The sequence below is a fragment of the Onychostoma macrolepis genome, chromosome 17 (assembly GCF_012432095.1).
Source record: "Onychostoma macrolepis isolate SWU-2019 chromosome 17, ASM1243209v1, whole genome shotgun sequence".
Lineage (NCBI taxonomy): Eukaryota > Metazoa > Chordata > Actinopteri > Cypriniformes > Cyprinidae > Onychostoma > Onychostoma macrolepis.
In genome coordinates, this window is record NC_081171.1 from 16,482,397 (window position 1) to 16,502,291 (window position 19,895).

Genomic DNA, 19,895 nt, shown 5'->3' on the forward strand with positions numbered 1-19,895 from the left:
CATGATATTTACTTAATATCCTAATGACTTTTGGCATAAAAGAAAAATCTATCATTTTGACCTATACAATGCATTTTTGGCTATTGCTACAAATATACCCCAGCGACTTAAGACTGGTTTTGTGGTCCAGGGTTATATTTATGATTTTTTAAAGTTCATATGCTGTCGACCAATCAGACGACAGGGCAACTCTGGGCGGGTAAAGGTTCAAGGGCAAGGCGCGATTCCGCGAAGGAAAAGCGATTAGAGGAGCGGAGAGATATACGAGTTGGGACAAATACGGATGATATTATCATTCTGTGCCGAAGAATTCGTCAATTATAGTATTTCAAGTATTTTGGACAATGGAGAGATGTCACTGAGTCAGGTAAATCGTTAATTGTTTTCCAGCACTTAGCGCCACAGACAGAGGAATAGGCAACAAGATGAGGAAAAGATTTATCAATCTCTTACAGACACAAATTGAACCAGCAAAATAAATAAAAATCCATCACTTACAAGCAAAAATCTAAGTGAGATGAGCTCAAAGAGACTAGGGCTGCAACAACGAATCGATTAAATCGATAAAAATCGATTACTAAAAGCGTTGGCAACGAATTTCATAATCGATTCGTTGTGTCGCGCGACGCGGAGACGTTTGATTATTAAAAAAAAAAAAAAAAAAACTTTAGTTGAGCGCGGAGCGGAGTGAACACACTCGGTCTCTCTCGCGCACGGATGCTAGCAGAGTTTGGCGCCTCATAAATAAAAACAAAAGTTAAAAAACAAAAAAAAACGAGCGGAGGTAGAGGAAAGATACATGGCGGAGGCAGAGAAATCCGTGCGACCCAAGTCATCCAAGGTGTGGGAGCAGGGGCGGCGTTTGCGTATGGCAGAGTATGGCAGTTGCCATACTCTAGCCCAGTCAGGTGCTGTGAAAAATTATCCAAACTTGAGTCGCTTATAATTCGTTTTTATTATTTTAAATCAGAGAGTTTTAAAAATAGTAAACCAATGATAAGCATTAAAATAACTTGTCAGTAAAACTTCGTAACGCCATTGGATCATCGAGCTCTCAGCGAGACCTCGTAACTTCACCCGCCTCCGTTCAGATTGACGCGCCGCGCACAGCCTGGAGAAGATGAGATCTCTGCTTTTTCGCAATGCAAGGGTGAATAAATAATTGGTGTTTGAATAGTACAGCGTTTTCTTTACTCAAACACTATGTCAGTAAAGGATAATGTTTTGTGTGTTTGAAGAGTGGAGAAGAATTAGTTATTTGCTGTCTATATACGTTTTAAATATCCTGTGCATTATGTGCATAAGCGCTTAATTTGAGATTTTGGCCAAGTGTATTAAACAACAAGAAAAACTAAGCGCCCATATAGCTACAATCAAAGTTATATAACCTGTAAAAGTTGATGAAAGCATAATGCACTTAATGCACTTATGCACTGCATAACAGTTACAGCCGTTCTAACGACAGACAAAACACTCCATCTCCGTCATTCTCTGGTCAAAAACATTATTAACTCCATTTGAGCTTGATTTTCATAAATGTTAAGTGCAGGTGTCTGATACAATACCAACGCTAACCACACAGTGTTGTTAAATTATTTAATTTTTGCACTCCCCACTTATTTTATTATTATTATAACAGCTCAGGGATGTTCAAGGAGCAACATGTTTGTGCACTTTCTAAAGATTTTAGTTCTGTTTTTGAATAAAGGGTTGGAAATGAATGCTTTTTTTTTTTTTTAATCCGATTCATCGATTAATCGAAAAAATAATCGACAGATTAATCGATTATTAAAATAATCGTTAGTTGCAGCCCTAAAAGAGACATAACCGAGTCATCACTTATTATTCATACCCTTACATCGTTATTTAATGGATTAAAAGAGACCGATACCAATTTTTAACCAAAAGTCCCTGTTCCTTAAAAACTATAGCCAATATAGGGCTATATATTTATATAATAATTCTAATGCAAAAATAAGTTGTCAAAATGGTAGTGGACAGATATTTTAGAAAGAAACAATAACTTATTATTTTTTCCCTCTGCACAATAGCATCCATGCCACCCACTAGGTATCAGTATACACTGTAAAAAGAAAAAAAAAGTTGACTTAACTGAAAAGAATAAGGCAACCTATCGCAGTCAACTTTTTAAGTTAACTCAACTAGCAACTGACAACTTAAAAAACTTTAGTTCATCTAATGATTAAATGTCAGTCTACTGAGTGTTAAAAGAACTGTCAGAGCATCCAAAGATTTTTTATTATTTAGCAATGTTAATTTTTTTTCACAATCCTCTTTTCTTCAGATTTTTGTTTATTTTCAAAGCATTTTAAAATGCTTTCAAGCTGCAATGCATGCTGGGAACTTGTGCAATTTTGTTCAATGTAAAATTGTTTGTTCAGATGACTCAATTTGAAAAGTTGGGAGAACATTTGCATATGTTGTGAAGTAAGGTAAACAAAAAAACCTTTGCTAGCGACGTGTTTAGAGTATTTTTGTTCAGTTCACACAATAAGTTAAAACTGACTTCTACTAAAAATTATTCGTTCAGGCTACTTTTTTACATTGGTTAGTAGAACTTTTCGAAAGTTGGATTTTTTACAGTGTACTGTAAATTCAAGATTATAGCCATTTCACCAGTGCAAGACACCCGTAATGACTGCTCTCACATCATACCTGTTGCTCTGTTCCAGCCAGCTCATGTACAAGAGCTTCATGTTTCCGTAGCTGAGACAGCACTCCCCTCAGATCTTTGGCTATGTCATCAGGAATGCTTTTGTACCTTTCCTGGTACAAGATATGTGACATGTGAGCACCAGGGCAGATATGTTTATCGTATTATTTAAAAGCATGACTTTAAACAACAGCTGGAGTGGATACCTTTATCTGTCTTAGTGCATCAGTCAAGTCTTTGTAGAATTTGTGACATTCCTCAGATTTACGTAGCTTTTCTTTCCGATCTTTAGATAAATCCTGCAGCTCTTCCCATGATTCTCTGTCAAAATTAGACTTAATGTAAGTATGAACTGCAAATGATATATGTAGATTGTAAAATGATGTAACTACACTGATACATCAAACAAAAATATTTTTATTTGACACAAATATGAGATTACTGTATTTATTAATTTGTAATATTTTGTTTTCCTTATTACATGCCATTACCTGAGTAGATTCTGTGTTTCTCGGATGAAGCGACTCTCAGGATGATTACTTTTGACGAGTTTGTCAGCCAACTCTTCACAGGTGTGCATCCTCTCCAGTCCCACCTCCAGCTGCTTTAAGAATACCTCAAATCTCCCACACAGTTGCTGTCATGAAACAAGAGGTACTTAGACAGATCCAGATCACAGACAACATGCATATCTGATACAGGATTAACTTGATGAATCAAATTGAAATTTGAAGAATTTTATGTTTAAAATAGGAAATTAAGGTTTCAAATATTTATGCCAAGGACCCCAAAATATAATTTCAAGGGTCAAATAATATGTTTGAAAACAATTAATAATAAGACAATTAAAGAAAAAAAAAAAAAAGAAAAAAAGAGAAATAAGTTTGAAGACAATAGGTTGTAATAATTGCCATTTATTTTGTCACTGTACTTAAGCCATAAAAGTTAAAGTATTAAAAGGCATAAAATATTATCTAGAAAATATTCACTCAAGTAGATAGTGTATTGTTCTTATACCCACCATTGAATTAATGTAAAAAGTATAAACTTTTAAAATAAAACAAAAACAGATTTGTTTATTAATTTTTACTATTAAGTATTAAGACTCTGGCTGTCATTAGAATTTAGTGTAGCGATTATATTTCCGACCAAACAAATGAAAAATTAGTATCAAATTTAGTAAATGTTTTAAAACGGTGTTAAAATATTTCATTATTATACCAACTGTAGTAAAATTATGACCACCATAAAATACCTTGCCCTTAAATAGTTTTTTTTTTCCCCTTTCAAAATTTCTTGACCCCAACCCCGAATTAAAGTACAGTGCAAAGTAGTTTGAAGGTAAATACAGGACAATGAAAAATCATTGATTTGAAGGTAAATATACAAAATCATTGAACAAGTCTGCAACAGATCGATAGTCTCACCAGTGCATTTTCATAATCACTCCCAAAGTCATTAGAGGCAGCAATCTGTGTCTGCTGAGCAATCCATTCCTCCAGTTCAGCAGACTCACGCTTAAATTCATGTAGATGTAAAGTCTCTCTCAGCCTCTGCTCTCTGTAGTAACGAGATACGTTTGTTTTAACACAGCAAACCAACATGAGGGTGTTTACTTCTATTAATTGTGCTGTTTTATCAATTTATAGTTATTTTACCTGACTGTTGCCGAGTGCTGAACCTCATTTAGCTTAGATTTAATGTGATTGTAGGGCTTGTTCAGCTCCTCTAAACCCCACACACGTACAGCCTGCTTAACGTTTGACTTGAGTTCATCTACTTGAGCAGCAAATACCTCAATCTGCCCCTCCACTGCCTGAAGAAACAAACCAGTATGTGTTAAGGTTATGTATTAAAACCTTAAGCTATTGCATTAGTACAAGCCAAAGATTACTCACCTCGTGCTGCTTTATTAGACTCTGCGTAGCTAATTCAGTCTTGCCATAATCAGTGCTGACCAAAGCTGATGTTTCTGACAGAAGGGTTTCTAGCTCAGTGCAGTCAAGCAAAATCTGAACATCAGAACAAAAATGTTAAGAGCAATGGCTTGAATAATTACTTGACCAAAAAACTGTAAACACTCGTACACTTTTACCTGCTCCCGTGTAACTGCCTTGTTAAGTTCGCCAGACCGTTTCTCACATAACTGCTCAAAATCCTCCCATTCTGCAATCAGTTGCTCACACCTCTGCTGCACCTCCTGACCATTCCACTGATTGGACTGGGCCATGGCTCGTCCTCTGTCCAGTACTCGTTGCAGGTACTGGCTGTGGCCATTCACCTCTACCTGCAGATCCTGGAGGATTTTGAAAGATTTAACAGTTATAATGAATACACCTTCACACTGGAACTTTACAAGGAAATGTACAGTCATTTATTTAAAGTTATTAAAACTATTTTTGTATTCATACACTCAAATCTAATTGCACCTTGTGTTTCTGAAGCAGGCTAACTGCCCCTGCCAGAGATCTTCCATAGTTTGTAATATCAGCTACAGGGTGATGCTCTGATATCCAGTTTAGCTCTAGGTCTACATCATGGTAAAAGCTATATAAAGCCACATCTGCTTCTAACTGGCTCCTGCGATGATCCAAAGGTTTCTGTAGAGACTTAAATCTGGCAATTAAAACAGAGGTAAAGGCATCTTAAAGTATTCGGATAAAGCAACAGTTTTGTATTGATTGACCCTGCATATACTTATAATTGTTAATTAATTTATTAGCTATTGTTTCACTAAAACAGGAAATTCATGCAGGTAGGTTTCGATGAAAAATGAGTACTAACAGTTTCAGGTAAGTTTCAGTCTCCCTGAGAATGCGTTGAGAGTCAAAGTGGTTGGTGGCCAGGTGTTTGGCACGGGTGACAATGGAGTTGATTTTTTCTGCAAGTTCTTGAGCCTCCTCCTCCAGCTGCTTGTGCTCCTTCAGGAGCTGTCTGCTTGAACGAAGGTCATGACCCCTGATTGCATTCTGTAACATTCTCTCAATTGCCTCAATCTTCAATTTTGCATCCTGAAAATATACAGATACTTTAAAATATAACAATGAGAGCACACTTATTTTTTCTGTGTAAATAGCTCATTTCAACTGATTAAATTCTATGACAAATTTACATAATAACAGATTTAAAAACTACTCGAAGAAAATTATTCTGCTTGCATTTCAATGATAAATCTGAAAAATCCTTCATTGCTGTCCTGTAGTAGTCAAGTAGAACACAGCTTGAGTTTAAGTACCTGAAGCAGCTCCATGAGTTGCTCCTGCTGGCCAGCCTGTCGTAGTTTGTCCCCTCTTTCTGCCATCTTCCTCTGGAGTTCAGTCCACCTTTTGCGTATCTCTCGAGTCTTCCTCTGTATGCTCTGGCTGTTGTAGTGATCCTCTGCTAACAACTCCTCTCCAGTCTAACCACACATCAAAATGGACCAAAATCATGGCAAAGTACTTATGTTGCTTGAGAAATAGTAAACAATACATCTGATGTAGTGCTGTACCTCAGTCAGTCTGTCTACGCGGACTTGATTGGCCTGCATCTCTTTTTCTGCCGCCTCATGTTTTTTGAGCTTGCGAAGAATGTTGGTTGGATCTCTGTATGATTCGTCCTCAGCAATCTCAAACTTCTCCTCTATCCATAGCAGCATCTCCTCTGCATCTCTTAAAAATTCCTATACAAAGGAAAGTAAAGTTTTTTTTAAAGCACTGCAGTTATTTAAATAGTTTTCTTGTCTGATATACAACTACTAACAGATTTTAACTTCCATTATTTCTGAATTATGCTGTCACTTTCCAAAACATAAACTGAAGGTCTACCTGGTACTTTTTAGAAGCAAGCAAATCAAGCCTCCTTAATTTACAACTTTCTTTCAGGTTCTTGTATCGATCTTGAATGACCTTTGATCGCTGTTGAATTCTGGAAAGAGGTAATATGCCAGAGTGAACAAAGATGATAACACTAAGAAACAAGCAATTATAATTATCTTTTAATAAAACTAATTATAATATGTAAAAACAAAAGTCTATACTCACTCTTTGGCTGCAAAGTTACGCTTACTGATGAGCTCCTGGCTCTTGTCTTGAAAGAGGTTAATGGATCGCTCTAGTGCCTCAAGCAAAGCCTCAAGCTCTTCTTGTCGGCCCAGTAAACTGTGAACGCTGTCCACAGAGTCCTGTACAGAAATTATGCATTAAATCTTTACAAATGTGTTATCTCTTCCTCTAACAAAAATGTGCTTAGACACATGAAATTAATCAATTTAATGAATAAATTAGAATAATAAAAGAAATTAAATGTCACAGTATCATCTATTTAATTTACCCCCAAGTCTCTGACTTTCAGTCTGGCTTCATGACCAGAAATGGTGGCCTCTATGCGATCTGCTTCCATATTCAGCTTTTGAAACTCCAGTCCTTGCTGAAGCCGTCTGTTGCGACTAGACCATAGTTTGTCCAGCTGGCTCCATTCGTTATCCAACTTAGTGAGTGTCTGCTGAACATCTTTAGCTCCTTTCTCTCCAGATGCCACCTCCAGAGATTGACCCAGCTTCTCCATATCTTTCAATCTGAAATAATGTTACCGTCAATCATAGGCACTAAATACGAATTACAAGATAAGACCAAACACAACTAACTTTGCTCTCTGAAGTTCAATCTCTTGCTTCAGATCAAGGTTCTCCTTCAGCAGGGCTTGAGCAGATGCTACATCAGATCCAGTGTCCTCTTCCAGAAGTTGCTCCTTTTTTGCCTCGCCCCATAACAACAGGTCTCTGGTCTCTTTCTGAAAGAGTTGCAAGCGTCGGGCTTCCTCAAGCATCCGTTGTCTCTGAGTGGCTTGGGCTTTCAACTGCCGCAGCAGGTCTTCCAGGGCACATACTTCTTCCATGATAGCGGCACTCTCTGCAGGACTACAGTCCTGTTTCCTGTAGCATAGCAATGTGACATACAGTTAACAGACAGATTAATAAGGATTGATTTAGTTTCACTACTCAATACATAATGTTGGACATTCTCCTGTAAGTTATTGTTGATGATAGTTATGAGCTGTTACAAGGTTAGAAATAAGATGTGCCAAAAAACATAAGTGGTACTGCAATAATTTTGTAGCAAACCTACATTTTGGCCACACTTTTAAGGTATTCTATTTTCCTTTCCAGGGCTTCTATGTCCCTCTCAGCTTGGGCTTGTCTGTGTTCCTCAGCCTGCAAGGCTGATGGTGAGCTCCCCACATCAGGTGTGTCAAGCTGGACTAGCCTATCCTGGAGCTGAGCCTGGACATCTTGGCAGATCTGCAGGAACGATTTCACATCAGCAGAGCTAAGCAGCTCATGAGCCATCTCATCCTTTAGTTTTTGAATGTGTTCCCATCTGGTCATACAAAGAAACACTTTAAGGAGACAATAGCATGGTGGGATGGCTGCACAATGCTGATTTTAGCCTTCATACCTGCGGGTTACGATTCCAAGCCTCAGCTGAATCTCTTTTTTCTGACTGTGCTGTTTTTTCACAAGCTCCTCTCCAAGCTTGGTAATGTCATCGAGCTGCTTTCTACCACTGGCTAGTTCGGTGAGAAAGTTCTGTGTATAACATTGAGAAAGAAGTGAATGTTTTAAAATCAAAATACCATCATGTTATCCAAAGAACACAAGTATATCTAATTGAGTTACTTCTCCAAGCAGCTTTAAGGCTCTGAATGTTGTAAAGCATTCATGTTGACTTGTGTTATTCTGCTCGGCATGTGTTTTCAGGGTGAACTGACCTCATATTTGGCTTGTACAACCTCTAAGTTGTTGGAGTTGGAGTTAAAATTGTTGAGGACATTCTCCTTGTCTCCCATCCAGGACTCAAACTCCTCACAGGCATTATAGAACCTATGTAATCGTGCAGTGTCATCCAGTATCTTATTTTTTGACTGGTGGGAGAAAATGCTATTTAAATGCCTGGAAAACGTTTAAAATCATCTAAAATGGTAAAGAGTAAAGGTAAAGCTTGAATATTTACCTGTGCTAAATTATTAAGGCTGTTGAAATCCTGTTCCAGACTGCTTTGTGTGCTCTCTATTGTGTCTTTTTGGAAGTGTGGGTCGGGCATTGATGAGGTAGATATTTCAGCTGTGCCACGCCGCATAGAACGAGTGCGGCGAGGTCGGCTCACTTTCTTTTTTGGACTCTCAGGTTCTCCATTCATAGGTTCAGGTGGTGCTTTCTGCATTTAATTGCATAAAAACACAAAAACTGTCTAGTAGATGCAATTTCAAGAGGTTTTATGGCTCATAAGATTTGAAACTCAAGTAGATTTTGAAATCGTCTTACAGAAGACGGCATCTCCCTGATGAATGTGGAAGATACTAGTTGCTCATTTCCCCTGCTGTCTCGAAGAAGAAACTTGTCGTCTTTTTCCCTGCTGACAATTGTCAATATTTCTCCTCTTTCCCAGGTTAATATAGGACCTGAAAAAATGGTCAACATGAGAAAAGAAAGAGAAACTGGTTCATTGTACACACAAACCAGACCAGTAGCATGTATCATTCTTTAGCACTAAAGGATGCTGCGTACCTCTGTATCTGAACCTAATCATTGCTTGTTCTTGTGGTAAAGCCTTGCTAAGGACTTTTCCTCCTTTGTCTGCTTTTTTATCCGTCTCATCTTCACCATCTGATGAATCACTGTAGTGGACCATTCTACTCTGCGGGGCTTCAGTCTTAAATTGGTTAAAAAAATATGTCAGTGCCACTGAAGCTGTATCCATAAAATTATACAGTAATTTCTGTTTTATACTAGCAAAGATTCACATTTATTTCATGGATATACTGTTATTCACGTTATACTGTAATTGCGTTCTTTCTTTTGTACTGAATGCGTTATTTTGGTTGTGACTTACAGTAAGAGGAGCAAGTTGGGCAGCACTCTTGGCCTGCTCGCCTAGCCTTTTAACTTCTGAGGCATATGCTTCCATTTCTTTCTCCAGTCTTTGGTGACGCTGGAGCAGAGCAGTAGTGCTGGCCTCATCCTTTCCATAATCCTCATCAATGAGAAGTGGTTTGCGGTCATCAAGCCACGAGCTGGCTTCGGTAACGTCTGCAAAATACTGAGGGAAAGGAGGAATGGCATTTAGAACACATTTTTATGCCAACCACTGCTTGATCTACTGAATCATAATTTCTCACTTTCCACTCATGAGGAACCTATAGGCCTACATAGCTAAGTTTGGTTTATACCTGCTTGATGACATTGGCTGCATGCAGCCTGTTTTTTCGAATGGTGACTTGTTCTTTAAGCTGCTGCCATTGTTTCTGAAGAGTCCGAATCCACTTTTGGATGTCTCTCTCATTGGGGTGTCTGCCCCTGCACAGCTCATGGCCTCTGGATAAAACCCCAGAGCACAGTGATTCCTGTGACTGAATCTCTGCCTCTAAAGCCTGCAACATACATAGCAATTTTTGCTAATCTTTGCAGCTCTGGTCCAGTCACATTGAGTGAGGTTAAGCAACATTAGTCTGTTTTCCCTTATAGAAGTGCTTAAAAGAGCAAGCAGTATGAAAGAGTATCAATAAGCATGTAACTGTTTGAAATATATCTAAAACGTAGGCAGTAATGGGTTTCTTCAATACTACAATTTTGTATTTGATCTTATAGTATCTGATGGCCACATACCTTGTGGTTCTGAATGGCTTGCTGAATTTGACTGAGGTCTCTCCCCAGAGATGCTGCCTGTAAGAGGACCCATTTCTCATAGATCCATGCTTCTACTTCTTCACAATCATAGAAAAATTCAAAGAGCTTCAGCTGTCCCTCCAGAGCTTTTCTCCTTTTTTTCCACAAAAAAAGAGCATGTTATTGCTGTGCAGTATATGTCCACAGTAGTTTTTTTTTATAAGACAGTAAAACTGTGCTGTATACAATCCTGTCTGTATTTCTTATAAAACACAGTTTAGCTACTGCAAGTCTAGGTACTGTAAGGGTGTTTAAGTATACTTGCCACAAGATTTTTTTCTCCATTTTGTACTCATTTTAGAATTTTACAAAAATTTTAGTCTTACAAATATCCACAAATAAAATCTCGAACAAGTCTATTACAGTGGTATGGGAGGGCTTCTGGTACAATTAGAGGGGTTTAAAGAGTTTACCTGTTCTTGCTGAGAACCAGCAAAGAGTTGTACTGGCTGTTAAGATCTTTAACTCCTCTCTCGACTTTTGTGGCACCTTTGTGTTTAACCTTTAAGGCACTGCTGCTCATGGCATTCAGGGTTTCTCCAAGTGAGATGATTTGAGTGTCTAGTAAGTCCTGCTTTTGCAGTAGGGCTACCACGTCTGGCAGCTGTTTTCCTAAGTCAGAGGAATCTGCCTGGGCCTAGGAAAGAAAGTTTATGATCAAGTGATAGTGCTCAGTGGTAATATCTGTAGTAAAAATTATATATATAGGAAATTTGAGTTGCTCACCTGTAATTCCCTTAGGTCCAGAGATATAAACTCAATATCTCTGAGAACAGCAAATGTATTCACAGCATCTCCAGCATGTTCTCTCTGCTGCTGCAGAAGCTGCTGCAAAGCTTTCCATCGGTTCATGATATCCATGTTCCTGTCACGTACAAGATAGTAATGAAACATTAATAAGATAATAAGCATGCATTATCTACTATGCTTCCACACCTATAAAATGTTTTTTACTTTAATAATGTAATTTTCCACTTCCACATTCCCGAGAATCAACAAACAGGAAATTATATTTTATAGTGCCAGCATTAGTGGAAATCTTTTACTAGAAACTTATTTTTGACATGTCTTTTCCACTGCATTAGGACATTACAAACAGTCATAGCCCATATCCACAAGTGATTATGAACTATCTGCTATTCTTTGCCCCCTCACCTGCGAATCACTTGTGCCTTGCTGTGGTAGTTCTCTTTTTCAATAACAGCAGCCATTTTACTTAAAGCGCGGAAACGAGGTTCACGAGCCAGCACATCCGCTCCCAGGGCCTCCAGTTTCCGAGCCGCCGTCTCAGCCTCCTCCAGTCTCTGCAGCCCTCCCAGGTCTTGTTGTTGCAACAGATGCAGTGTGTCCTCCAGGTAGCTCTCCCTCAGCGTAGCCTTACGGTCAAACTTCTGGGCCAGCTGTTCCAGCTGCTCCAGCCTCATCAGCGCACTCTGGAGGGCCCTCTCTCGCTGGTGTTCTGCACGCTCTAGAAAGGTCCAGTTCCTTTCGATATCCCCCATGGTCTTACCTTCCGGAGGAATATAGTCCCACTGGTTGTTTGCTCTTAGCTTGGTTCGCAAGTTGAAGAGGTGGGCCTCGATGGCCCCTCGTTCCTGGTACTTGGGAGGCTTCTCAATAGTGCGGTATTTCTTGAAGGCAGAAACCAGATGCTGCATTTCTCGCAGGGAGTTGGGGAAAGAACGGTCATTGAGCTCCATCACCTTGGTCTTGATCCAGTGTAGCAAGTCAGACACCATGCTCTCATACATGCGCTTCATATCATCCAGCTCTTTCAGAAGGTCCACAATCTGCAGGCAGAGATAAACTATATATTTTAGAAAACACCAATGTTGAAGCAGATGGATGAAATTCAAAAGCACAGATTTTATCTAACAGCAGGTCAGTACTAAACATTAAGCAACATCATGATTTAAAAAAGATAAGTACAATAAAAAGTAAATCATGCTGTAACAGAAATAGACTATATTTTGATCACAAGTTCTATTTCTTCAAAGAACGGGTGATTTGGGAGCATGTTTTCGTTCAGCAGCTACACTGACATCTATCTACTTAATACACACCTTTCCCACTTCTGGAAGACTCCTATCCGGCTCAATAATTGTTTGTCTCATGTTCTGCCATCGCAGCCACTGAGTGCTGAAATAGCCACTGAAAGCCATTGTCATCTAGTGTCCCAACAGCATCACACCTGAGAGCTGGCAGTCTTCCCATAAAATGAAATTTAGAGTCTTGACATCTCAGAGCCTGGCTGGGCTTATCTCCGTCCCATCCATCCATCTATCTATCTAACAAGATCTCTCCGTCATTGTTTAATACACTTTTGTGACAGATAACACTACTCCACAGCTGTGACCTAGTCAACACATACCGCTATTTCTATTCACACTTGTAGACATGGTGGTGAGTGAAAGTGTCATACTGCACAGGCAGAACAGGACACTTCACGCCCCTGTTTCTCTCCATGTGTATCCTGCCAGCATGTTAATGGCATCGCCTGACCTCTGAGCTCATCTTTGCTGGATCAACTCCTCCTGCTGTCAAAGAGTATCTGAGGACGTCTTCCTCCATATTGTCAGCATTATCCGAAAAGCTGTTTCTTGACTACGCGGTGCAGGCAACTAACTTTCTTGTTTAGCAGCATTTACAGCCTAGAGTTTACACTGATCTGATTAAGACCAGGGCTCCTCCTTTTGACCCACAGTCAAATCCACTAATCCTAAAGAGTTTGAGATTAGAGTCCTGATTCAACACCACAGTAGCTGCAGTTCATACTTTCACACACAGAGTGCGCCAGTGCTTAACATTTCCCGAAAAAGCCATGAGGACATGCTCATGTGACAGTGCATTGTCTCAGTGGACCAAATCAAAGAGTGTATATCTTTCGTTATAATAATCACATCTACTCCAAGCCCAGTCTAGAAAAAGACTAAACACCCAAGGAAATACATCTTATATCTCTAATAACTATTTTGGCATTGGCATTAGGGCAGTTCAATAGTATTACTGCTACTACTACTTAGTTAACGTCTGTGTAAAGGCAATTCAGAGAATTGTTTATAAATACATTATAAATGTTAGAAATGTATTGTTAAAAACACGTTACAAAGACTGTGCACTATGTAGTACTGAATTGTGGAGTTAGACCATTAAACAGTTTTTCACCATTTTTGTGTTCAGTATTTTTTGGACGGACCTAAAATAAGGTCTTGATGACACAATGGAGCCACTGAGCATGGGCCCTCCCCTAGCACTATAATAGACTTGTTTAAGATGCATCAGTGCTGTGCAGACCGATCGGCGTATGACATCAAAGTACCACAAGATCGATTAGAGAGAAATGACTCTTTATGCTATTGAATCACTCTCGCGGTATTTTGATGTCATATGCATCTCGAACAAGCCTAATAACTAGAGCACATCAGCATCAATGGTTCACCTGGTCAATCGAGAGTTACTGTCATTAGTACAGTCTACAGTTAGCTAGCTACCTTCGTCACGTAAATCCATATTACCAAACATGTTTGACCAGTTAGGTATAAACGGAGGTCGGAGCCAGCTCCAAATGGGTGGGATTTGTTAATATCGTCTACACCAAACCGAACCCTAATCCTACCCTTTCCCAACCTGCTTGCAGCGTAAGTCCCTCCCACTTCCAGGTCTCCGGGCTGCAGCGATACATACTTGTGTTTGGCTGTGTAATTCCATTAAAGCTGCTAGAGGGAACATCTATTCAGGTTGTAGCGGTATTTCACAGTTTAGAGAGGCATGGTGTGGCTAGTGTGACGCTGTTGGGACACTAGACAGCTTTCCCGTGAGTGGGTGTGGTTTCAGCACCAACAGTGGACACACCCCCAGCGTTTGAGAGCAGAGAATACTGATTATTTTTGTCAATATTTTGGTACATTTATTTTATTTACTTGGCTTTTTTCATTTAAATTTGGCTGGGTGGTTAACACTTTTTTTCTGTGATGTGACAAACTCAGAAGACATTTAATATTGCTTTACACGGACTATAAATTCTGTCAGTATAACTTTATGGGATTTTTTTTGCCTGTATTATCACCAGGCAGAGGCGTCATGCCCATTCAAAGGCATGGCTCAGATTTCTCAGCCGAGTGGATTTTGAATGCAGCTTCTAAAAGACAAAAAATAGCCAAATATTTTTTATATTTCATAATCATACCAATGTGATTAGATCGTTCAGTGCAGCACAGCATCAGCTGCTAAATTCAAATCTGCGTTCGCTGGCTGGCGCTGAGCCAAAAACATTTACATTTAGCAGACGCTTTTATCCAAAGCGACTTACATTGCAGTCAAATTAGTTTTTACTTTTTATCAGCTCTTGCTTTCCTGAGAATTGAACCCATGATCTTGGCGTTGCAAGCACCATGCTCTACTATTTGAGCTACAGGAAAGCCAAAAACAGACACGTTTGTACAGCGCTGCATTATAACCAATCACACACGATTCTGTTGCGATTATGAATGTAATGACCAATCAGAGTCATCGCTGAAACGCAGTGTTTTGTTCACTTGCTCACTGACTGAATTATCTGGCGAATTCTTTCATCAGAAACAACAAAGTGCAGATGTGCCTACAAATGTAAGTTAAGATATTCATTTCACAGTGTAAACCGCTTCAGTGATTTTAATGGGAGTTTTTGAGAGTGCCTGAACTCTGGCTAGACTGAATGAAAATGTTCTTTGCTCTCTGTAAAATGAAAGTGTTATAATTATTAACTTACAGAATTGCTATTAAATTCAAATTAAATACAATGTCAGTCGTATTAAAAATATTTTATGACATGACACCCATATCTGGTACTTAAGTATAAAGTCGGGTTTTTATGTGTAGTTGATAGATTATTGATCAACCATTTATTGATCAAATAATCTATAAAGGTGCAAAATGAATTTACTTACACATATTTGAGAATCGAGATATTTCCTGATATATTTAACACGTTTGGAAATATTACAAATAAAAAGTAAAAAAGTAAATAAAACAAGCCTATATCAGTTATACAGTGCTATCGTGGCTGCTGTGTGTCACATAACAAGCATCGGATCTGCCTCCATCCAATCAACAACTGATGCCCTCATTATACACTTCTTTCTTTACAATAATCTGTTTCACTTGGATATATACCACAATATGGAAGAAAAGCTTGCATTTTATATTACTTAAAATTACACGTTAACTAACCTTAGCTATCCTCTTCTGGATAGTCTGACCCTGCTTCATTTTAGAGAAGTAGTGGTAGTACAGGGAGACATAAGTCATGATAGACTTCTCATCAGGACGGGGCACCATGACATCTTCCACATCCAGGAGCTGCATTATACTAAACTCATCCTCTGCCAGAGTGAAAGCATGGGTGAGGTTCCTCATTGGATCATCCTGGCGTAGTCGGTTGTAGTCAAAAAGATCAGGCCTGGAACAGTGTTATCATAACATCATGAGACTGAAGTAGTGGAAAGGGAACAAAGTCAAATTCTGTTCCTTATCAAAAGAGAATGTTATCCACTGAAAATACTACCGATGGGCGTGAATAAGAGCATTGAAGGCCAGTCCATCTCTCCAGCTGCTTGAGAAGTCTTGCACATTTACATTGGCGTAACCAGCGGTCTTACGCTGACACCATATCAGTAGAGCTTCTTTGGCAGAGCGCTGAGCACCACTGGCATCACCACCAGCCTGAAATCAAAATAGGATGTGAACAGAGTGATAAGTGCACTTTTTTGCTTTGTAGAAAGTTTATAGGGGCTACTCTTAAGGCCTTACCTCAACAAGATTGATGGCTCCAATCTGGAAGCGGAGAATGATAATCCAAATTAAGCCCAAGATCAGAGTTCTGTCTCCATCCACAATATTTTCTGGACCAATCAGATCTACTCTGATCTATAGGAAGATGAGCAGAGGGAAAAAGGATGTCCTACAATTATTCCATTTTTCAATTTAAGACGTTACATTGTGGAAATAATACTTTTCAAAAGGTTCATTTCAGAGATTTGCACATTGTATTTCTTCCAGTGTACCTTGCTTTTAAGGAAATTAATGGCAATGCTGTTGTTTTCCAGACAGTGGACTCTTAGGGTGCGTCGATTGGGAGTGGGCAGTTTCTCCCAGAGATGAGCTCCAAAAGTCGCACGAGATGCACACCAGTTCTTAGTTCAGTATATACATCAGTCAAGTCAACCTTTTCCTTTAAAGTGAATGCACATTAAAATAAAATGACACACATTTCTAATACACCCAGTTTGTACAATCAAGTAATCATAAAGTGGGAAGACATCGGCTAACAAGCATGTTGCAGGTAGTAACATACATGTTCTTATACCCTATATTTGTTTAGGCATGAAATCAGCAGCTGGCTTTGTTTTACCGTTGTGTTTGGCTAATTGCCACTGTATTCCACTATGACGTGACTCACTCACACTCCTCTCAGTAAAGCAGTCCTGCTCTCAGCTTTCAAGCAAAGAGACTTGCAACCACTCCCTAATCCATGTGTTGTGGGAATCTGATGTCTCTCAACAGATCTGCTTACTGCCTCCAATAGGCTCTGCTTACCCAGGGAATGAATCGAGGGAGCTTAGAGCACACCCCGCTTCTCTGGTGGGTCTTCAGAGATGTAGTTCATCACTCATCAGAGCAATGATAAAAAAAATCAAATCTGCTTGCAATTACTGCAAACCTTTTCGCAGCTTTCATGATAAATACAAGGGTCTTTATGCTAACTGGCTAAGTGCTAGCTTGCATGTAACTGATAAGCAGTTAGTATGAGAGTGGAATAGATTTTCTCAGAAAGCAATTTTTAGTTTCTTAATGATAAGTGTGACCTTTTATACTAAACATGTTATGAACGGTGTTGTTTGATACAGAACAATACAGGAGCAACTGAGGAAGGGGAAAAGGAAAGGGAAATGTTTAAAACACATCTCAATCTTTCAGACAGCTGCCTGCATACAGCTATTAATACATTTGTGTGCCCTAACAAGCTGAGGAAGGTTGTTGTAGCACCACTTGTCTGTTTTAACATCTTCCTGCTGTTGGTGTTTATTATGTAAGCTAAGTCTCTCAGTTGGTTCACACAACAATGGCAGTAAGTACGAGAGGAGGTAATATGTGACTACTGTTAAATATAACACTCAAAGGGAGACGCATACGGTGGAAAAATCAGGTATAAAAATATTATGCAGTGACAGTCAAGGCAGTGCTATTTCCTTCCTAAATCTAATATTGGTGATGTTAATGTAATACAAGGTAAATCATTGTTTTTCCCTCCCCTGTGCTGATCTGTCACAAAAGGTTTGCATAACAGTGTATAAAAATTAACTATTGAGTTTTCCTTTATGTGTACCTGCCACTGTCTCTCATCATTATCTTTAAACTCAATCTCAAGAGTGTATATATAGAAAACAGTAGGCTAACTTGTTTAAATAAGCAACTAAACGAACTATCCATTTATCGTGAGACAAGTACATAAAGTATGTAGATGGTAATGTAATGGACAATGATAAAATAATTATGACCTTAACTGGGTTCAAGGGTTCAAAACTAGAGGTAATCATGCTGGAGTGAGCATATCGTAAACTAAAGTAAGTCACAAGACAAGTCAGGATTACTAACGTTATATTACACTGGATATCACCAGAGTTATCATGATATCTTCTTGTGAATCATGAATTTTTGTGTAATCAAATTGCTGTGCCTCCAGCAGATATTATTGATTAAACAAAGTGGATTATTTATATATTTATAGATAGATAGCCATAGCAAGATAGTTACACTACACTGTAAAAAAAAAAGAAAAGTTGAGCCAACTTAAAATTTTAAGGCAACCAGCTTCAGCAGATTTTTGAGTTTTCTCACCTTGTCATTTTAAGTTTATACAACAAAAATTGGAGACTCTCCCACAAAAATAAGTTGAGCTGGTTGCCTTAAAATTTTAAGTTGGCTCAACTTTTTTTAATTTTTAATTTTTTTACAGTGTATAGGAAAAGGCTTGATCATGAAACATTTTAAATATAAAATTTTGTTTAAGTGTTGTTGGTGCTTAGTTGTGTCTCTGATTGTAGATCTTGTTGCCTAGCATTGAGGTTCAGGAAGGCTTTGGATGGACTTATTCGTACCCCATTCTTTGAGAAGACACTGTTCATCCATTTTGTGTAGGTCTTCTTCTGCACTGTCATCCGCTGTTCCTGAAGCTCTCGGAATCGGCCATCCGACTCCTCTCCATCTCCCTGTTTAAACATCTTCTGACTGTGTTAGTCCCTAAAAACAACACATGAAAATGCATGTAACTCTTTTAAAGACACAAACCAGACACCAGAGATTGTTCATTTAAAATAAATAGCTGCCAACAATGAGTTTAAACATTAAGCCCTACACATGATTGGTGAGGCCTTTGCGTCTCGATTTTTGAGCTCTTTCGGGAAGTTAAGATAAAAGAGGATAGTACGAAGGAAATGTCATTGTGAAAGTTAAATATGACTCAAGATATGTAATTTTCAATTTATAAATCTACTTCGTTCTTATATGTTTGAGGAAGTGAAAGCATTAAGGCAATCATGCCTCTCCTGCTGACAGTGTAATTATGTACTTCATGTCTGACTTTACAGACATATTTAGAAGGATCATAAAAATACCTAGTATTTCCAAATCAGGTAATAAATTGAATATGTTGAGATAAAGGATTACAGATTACTTAGTAAACTGGCCAATTTTTCATGTCCTTAATACTTTTCAGATATTATATTGTTTAGAACATCATCTTAGTAGCATCTTAATGCGATGGTGCTATTATATACAGTATATCAACAAAAAATTATTTTATATCCATATAATTTGTTGAATCTAGTTTAAAACAAATATGAACAATTAAACTGTATTATTACACATCTCTGTAGACAAACTTCATTTCATTTTTGCATAATCTGTATTTTTTGTTTCTTAATTGTTGCCATTTGTATGTCATACAACTATTTGAAACACTTGCAAAAAGTATTACATTTGTTTGTCAGGTTGTGATGCGAAGAATTCAATAGATTTTGGATTCACTTACCCTTCTCAAGGTTTGTTTTCAGCACTTAAGCACAGTCAGTGCTAATCATAGACTTTCATCATAGGCAAAAATTCATGATTTGAGCGTAATCCGATAAATCCTCTTTAAGACCGATCAGTGTTAAGGAACTGAACTGAACTTTGACGCTGTTGTAATGTACTGAAAGGGAGGGTAATTCTCACTCACCTGACCATGTGCTGCATGAGGGGTAAAGGTTGCAGTCATATTCAGTATTTCATGCAATTCAGCAGCACACACCTCTCTACAGGCCCATCTAGGAACAGCCATGCCAGTTGTATGCTAATTGATTTGGGGTTGAAACAACTGAAAACGATTTAGTGCACGTTCAAGTTTCTTAAGATTACTATTTCAAAATAAAGTGTTGGACAAACAATTCATTTTAATTTGAAATAGAAACATTTATTACATTCCCTTATTTCACTTAAAATGGC

At 38.4% G+C, this 19,895-nt stretch overlaps 1 protein-coding gene and 2 long non-coding RNA genes across 3 annotated transcripts in view; 2 read left to right on the forward strand and 1 right to left on the reverse strand.

Annotated features, from left to right (window-relative positions):
• Nucleotides 1–19,801, reverse strand: part of sptbn5 (spectrin, beta, non-erythrocytic 5) — a 36,100-nt gene extending 16,299 nt beyond the window's left edge. Inside the window, 34 exon segments of the mRNA XM_058748398.1 lie at nt 2,677–2,787; nt 2,881–2,995; nt 3,166–3,311; nt 4,102–4,234; nt 4,333–4,490; nt 4,573–4,686; nt 4,770–4,970; nt 5,104–5,290; nt 5,459–5,685; nt 5,910–6,074; nt 6,165–6,335; nt 6,481–6,580; nt 6,697–6,836; nt 6,986–7,229; nt 7,299–7,586; nt 7,780–8,031; nt 8,110–8,240; nt 8,423–8,575; nt 8,665–8,868; nt 8,976–9,112; nt 9,219–9,363; nt 9,544–9,750; nt 9,881–10,081; nt 10,317–10,470; nt 10,790–11,013; nt 11,103–11,241; nt 11,532–12,166; nt 15,585–15,813; nt 15,919–16,076; nt 16,164–16,280; nt 16,418–16,506; nt 16,509–16,584; nt 18,512–18,653; nt 19,444–19,801. Of these exon segments, the coding sequence (XP_058604381.1) occupies nt 2,677–2,787; nt 2,881–2,995; nt 3,166–3,311; nt 4,102–4,234; nt 4,333–4,490; nt 4,573–4,686; nt 4,770–4,970; nt 5,104–5,290; nt 5,459–5,685; nt 5,910–6,074; nt 6,165–6,335; nt 6,481–6,580; nt 6,697–6,836; nt 6,986–7,229; nt 7,299–7,586; nt 7,780–8,031; nt 8,110–8,240; nt 8,423–8,575; nt 8,665–8,868; nt 8,976–9,112; nt 9,219–9,363; nt 9,544–9,750; nt 9,881–10,081; nt 10,317–10,470; nt 10,790–11,013; nt 11,103–11,241; nt 11,532–12,166; nt 15,585–15,813; nt 15,919–16,076; nt 16,164–16,280; nt 16,418–16,506; nt 16,509–16,584; nt 18,512–18,634 (5,874 nt within the window). The 5' untranslated portion in view covers nt 18,635–18,653; nt 19,444–19,801.
• LOC131522737 (uncharacterized) lies at nt 213–3,004 on the forward strand. The gene is made up of 3 exons (XR_009266626.1): nt 213–367; nt 2,694–2,808; nt 2,967–3,004. It is a non-coding gene; the product is annotated as an uncharacterized LOC131522737 (long non-coding RNA).
• LOC131522738 (uncharacterized) lies at nt 3,003–18,647 on the forward strand. The gene is made up of 3 exons (XR_009266627.1): nt 3,003–3,015; nt 3,174–3,328; nt 18,458–18,647. It is a non-coding gene; the product is annotated as an uncharacterized LOC131522738 (long non-coding RNA).
• Nucleotides 19,802–19,895: the final 94 nt, after the last annotated feature.